The sequence below is a fragment of the Babylonia areolata genome, chromosome 30 (assembly GCF_041734735.1).
Source record: "Babylonia areolata isolate BAREFJ2019XMU chromosome 30, ASM4173473v1, whole genome shotgun sequence".
In the NCBI taxonomy this organism is placed as follows: domain Eukaryota; kingdom Metazoa; phylum Mollusca; class Gastropoda; order Neogastropoda; family Buccinidae; genus Babylonia; species Babylonia areolata.
This window is the reverse complement of record NC_134905.1, coordinates 3,312,667-3,317,666: the sequence shown is the minus strand read 5'-3', so window position 1 is coordinate 3,317,666 and position 5,000 is coordinate 3,312,667. Positions and strand designations below refer to the sequence as shown.

General features: G+C 46.8%; 1 protein-coding gene across 1 annotated transcript in view; it reads right to left on the bottom strand.

Annotated features, from left to right (window-relative positions):
* The window catches only part of LOC143275323 (methanethiol oxidase-like), a 49,886-nt gene that overhangs the window by 3,985 nt on the left and 40,901 nt on the right, over positions 1-5,000 (bottom strand). Inside the window, exons 8-9 of the mRNA XM_076579336.1 lie at positions 3,459-3,580; positions 993-1,058 (exon numbers count right to left, since the gene is read on the bottom strand). Of these exons, the coding sequence (XP_076435451.1) occupies positions 993-1,058; positions 3,459-3,580 (188 nt within the window). The remainder of the gene's footprint in view (positions 1-992; positions 1,059-3,458; positions 3,581-5,000) is intronic.

The window sequence follows — 5,000 nt, the reverse complement described above, 5'->3', positions numbered from 1 at the left end:
TGCTGCGCTGTGCTGCGCTGTGTTGTGCTGTGCTGTGCTGCGCTGTGCTGTGCTGTGCTGTGTTATGCTGTGCTGTATTGTATTGTGATGTGCTGGGCTATGCTGTGTTGTGCTGTGCTGTGTTATGTTGTGCTATGCTGTGCTGCACTGTGCTGTGTTGTGCTGTGCTGTGCTGCGCTGTGCTGTGTTATGCTGTGCTGAAATGTACTGTGATGTGCTGTGCTGTGCTGCATTGTGCTGTGCTGTGTTATGCTGTGCTATGCTGTGCTGTGCTGTGTTATGTTGTGCTATGCTGTGCTGTGTTATGGTGTGCTATGCTGTGCTGTGTTATGTTGTGCTATGCTGTGCTGTGCTGTGTTATGCTGTGCTATGCTGTGCTGTGTTATGTTGTGCTATGCTGTGCTGTGCTGTGTTATGTTGTGCTATGCTGTGCTGTGTTATGCTGTGCTGTGCTGTGTTATGCGGTGCTATGCTGTGCTGTGCTGTGTTATGTTGTGCTATGCTGTGCTGCGCTGTGCTGTGCTGTGCTGCGCTGTGCTGTGCTGTGTTATGCTGTGCTGTATTGTATTGTGATGTGCTGTGCTATGCTGTGTTGTGCTGTGCTGTGCTGTGCTGTGCTGTGCTGTGTTATGTTGTGCTATGCTGTGCTGTGCTGTGCTGTGTTATGCTGTGCTATGCTGTGCTGTGCTGTGTTATGCTGTGCTATGCTGTGCTGTGCTGTGTTATGCTGTGCTGTGCTGTGCTGTGTTATGCTGTGCTATGCTGTGCTGTGCTGTGTTATGCTGTGCTATGCTGTGCTGTGCTGTGTTATGCTGTGCTGTGCTGTACTGCAACCTACTGTACTATACTGTTCTGTATTGTGTTGTGCGAGTTGGGTTTTTTTTCTCCTTTTGTTTTCATCTGCCTGTTTGCCTGCATGGATGCCTTTCAGTCTGTCTGCCTACCTGTCTGTCTGTCTGTCTGTCTGTCAGTGCGTCTGCCTTCATTCTTACCTTCATCTCAGTGTCCTTGGTGACCTTCACCTTGCCGTCTGTACAGATGCTTCCCCCCAGCCACACCTGAAACACAGTTGTGTCCCCTGCTTTGTTGAAGCTGCGCTCTTCAAAAGGGGCGTTACATTGTTGTTACTGGAAGAATTCATACACCCGTTCGTTTATTTATTTATAGTCTGTTCATCTAAGATGATGATATTAGACTGAGAAAGGCAACAACAACAACAACAACGAAAACAACAACATATAAACATTATTTACTTAGACTGAGAAAGAATCATACAGAAAGTAAATAATGTTTATATGTTGTTTTTTCGTTGTTGTTGTAGTAGTTGTTGTTGTCTTCGTCGAGGACACAAAATCTGGTAGCAGCTTATCTGTTTTTTTGATAGAAAGGCAACCTCTCAGCATGGGCCTTTTGTTGTTGTTGGTGGTGTTGTTGAGTCCTCCCCCCCCCCTTTTTTTTTTTTTAACTCACTCACTACAGCCAGTCCTCTCTTCTCCTCTACACAGACCCCTCGGATGTCCAGTGTGTGTCTCAATGACCCAACCTTTAGCTTCCGTCGTCAGAATTGTGGTATTCTTTGTCAACATTCACCTCTTCAGTATGACAGCCTTCCACTTGCAATACTTTGATGGTGGTAATTGGGGTGAAACGCTGTTAACGTCTTCTCTTTCGCCGTTCGTATGGAGAGAGTTACGAAAGGGGAAAGAGGGGGTTATGACAGTGTATCATCGCTGCTGAAATTATTACACTGTCACAAGTAAAAGAGTTTCTTTTCTTTCTTTTTTAAATTTTTTTTTAAAAAAAGGTGAACGATGACAAAGAATGCTGCATTTCTTACGACGAAAGCTCAAGACTGGGCCACTCATTCAGACAGCCACTGGACATCAGATGGGGTCTGTGTGTGTGTGTGTGTGTGTGTGTGTGTGTGTGTGTGTGTGTGTGTGTGTGGAGAGAGGGGGTATGGGGGTCGAGGGGGTGGGGGGGCAGACAACACTACAGGCTGGACCATTCAGACAGCCACAGGACATCAGATGGGGTCTCTGTGTGTGTGTGTGTGTGTGTGTGTGTGTGTGTGTGTGTGTGGAGAGAGGGGGGTATGGGGGTCGAGGGGTTGGGGGGGAAGACAACACTACAGGCTGGACCATTCAGACAGCCACAGGACATCAGATGGGGTCTGTGTGTGTGTGTGTGTGTGTGTGTGTGTGTGTGTGTGTGTGTGTGTGTGTGTGGAGAGAGGGGGTATGGGGGTTGAGGGGTTGGGGGGGAAGACAACACTACAGGCTGGACCATTCAGACAGCCACAGGACATCAGATGGGGTCTGTGTGTGTGTGTGTGTGTGTGTGTGTGTGTGTGTGTGTGTGTGTGTGTGTGTGTGTGTGTGTGTGTGTGTGTGTGGAGAGAGGGGGTATGGGGGTCGAGGGGTTGGGGGGGAAGACAACACTACAGGCTGGACCATTCAGACAGCCACAGGACATCAGATGGGGGTGTGTGGGGGAAGAAACGAAAAGAAAAGAATAAAAGCCGTCCCGAGTGAGTAAAATCCGTTATTGGAAATGGCAAGAATATCCGATCAGAGAAGGGATTTTGTTGTTATCTTTAATCATGGTAACCACTAATAGCTTTTCCTGCTGTATAACCAATGGTTTCTCCACTGCAATGCGAATTCGTTTACAGCTTAGTCTTTTGTGAGGGGCTTTGACTCTCAAACCAGGAGGCAAGATTGCACTGAATCTTAGCGCTACAGCCTTGGGGGCTAGCTGGCCTTTGGGGACCATCAAAATCACCTACTGTCCCAAAACCCGGCCGAGAGAGTGGGGGATGTAACATGGGCAAGACACTCTTCCCTATTACCAAATTTTAGCCCAGATAGTCGGGACAGCAGTTGCCTCCCCTACAGTTCCGATGATCATAGTCGGGCACGACAGACTATCATACACACATCACAGCTGCACTGACCTGCCCCATGAGTTTGGGCGTACGGGTATCTGTAATAGTTGAACGCGACAAGCACACAAAGAACACCGCTGTACTGACCTGCCCCACCAGTTTGGGCTTACGGGTTTCTATGATGGTCATCGTCGGACAGGACAATTACACAGCCACACTGACCTGCCCCACCAGTTTGAGCTTTCGGGTGTTTGTGATGGTCATAGTCGGACAGAACAGACTTTCATACATGCTACACAGCCACACTGACCTGCCCCACCAGTTTGGGGTTATGGGTGTTTGTGATGGTCATAGTCGGACAGAACAGATTTTCATACACACTACACAGCTACACTGACCTGCCCCACCAGTTTGGGGTTATGGGTGTCTGTTACATAATAGTCGGACAGAACAGACTTTCATACACACTACACAGCTACACTGACCTGCCCCACCAGTTTGGGCTTACGGGTTTCTATGATGGTCATAGTCGGACACGACTATTGCACATAAAGAACACAGCCACACTGACCTGCCCCACCAGTTTGGGGTTGCGGGTGTCTGTGATATCATACTGACGGATATCTCCGTGCAGCCAGTTACTGAAGTACAGGTAACGGTCATCCAGGGACACCAAGATGTCCGTGATCAGGCCTGCACACACACACAAAAAAAGAAGATTGTCATCAGCAGCAGTTTCAGTTTCAGTTTCAGTAGCTCAAGGAGGTGTCACTGCGTTCGGACAAATCCATATACCCTACACCACATCTGCCAAGCAGATGCCTGACCAGCGGCGTAGCCCAACGCGCTTAGTCAGGCCTTGAGAAAAAAAAAAGAAAAGAAAAAAAAGGTGAATAAATAATAGATAAGCGTACATAAATAAGTAAATAAATACATAAATAGATAAATAAATAAATGATAATTATAATATGAAAAAGGGAGTAATAATAATAATAATAATAATAATACTTAAATAAATAAATAAACAAATAAGACAACAATGATGATAAATAAGCAGATAAATGTAAACCACTCAGGAGCAGCTGTGGAAAGTGGTCCAAGGTGACAGAGTGGTCAAGACGCTCATGTGCCAATACAGAGTCTGTGAGGGGTCTGGGTTCGAATCCTGCTCTCGACGGGCGCAATAGCCGAGTGGTTAAAGCGTTGGACTGTCAATCTGAGGGTCCCGGGTTCGAATCATGGTGACGGCGCCTGGTGGGTAAAAGGGTGGAGATTTTTACCATCTCCCAGGTCAACGTATGTGCAGACCTGCTTAGTGCCTGAACCCCCTTCGTGTGTATATGCAAGCAGAAGATCAAATACGCACGTTAAAGATCCTGTAATCCATGTCAGCGTTCGGTGGGTTATGGAAACAAGAACATACCCAGCATGTACACCCCCGAAAACGGAGTATGGCTGCCTACATGGCGGGGTAAAAACGGTCATACACGTAAAAGCCCACTCGTGTGCATACAAGTGAACGCAGAAAAAGAAGAATCCTGCTCTTGCCCTTTCTCTAAAGGTTGACTGGGATGGTGTCATCATCATCCTCAACATCTTCATCGCCATTACTTATTATTTTTATCATTATTGTTCTCATCATTATCATTATCATCATATATATCAACATCATCAGCAGCAGCAGCAGCAGCAGTAGCAGCGTTGTTGTTGCACTGTTATTGTTATTATCAATATTATCATTGTTATCATCATCATCGTCATCCTTCGTAGTAGTAGTAGCAGCTGCAGCAGCAGTAGCAGTAGTAGTAGTAGCAGAAGTCGTAGTAATAGCAGTAGCAGCAGCAGCAACAATAGTTGTCGTCGTCGACTATCTCTTAGTAGTAGTGGTAGTAGTAGCAGCAGCAGAAGCAACAACATCAGCTGCAACAACAACAACAACAACAACAACAGCAGCAGCAACAACAACAACAACAGCAGCAGTAGCAACAACAACAGCAGCAGCAGCAGCAGCAGCAGCAACAACAACAACAACAACAACAGCAACAACAGTAGCAACAACAGCAGCAGCAGCAACAACAACAACAGCAGCAGCAGCAGCAGCAGCAGCAACAAC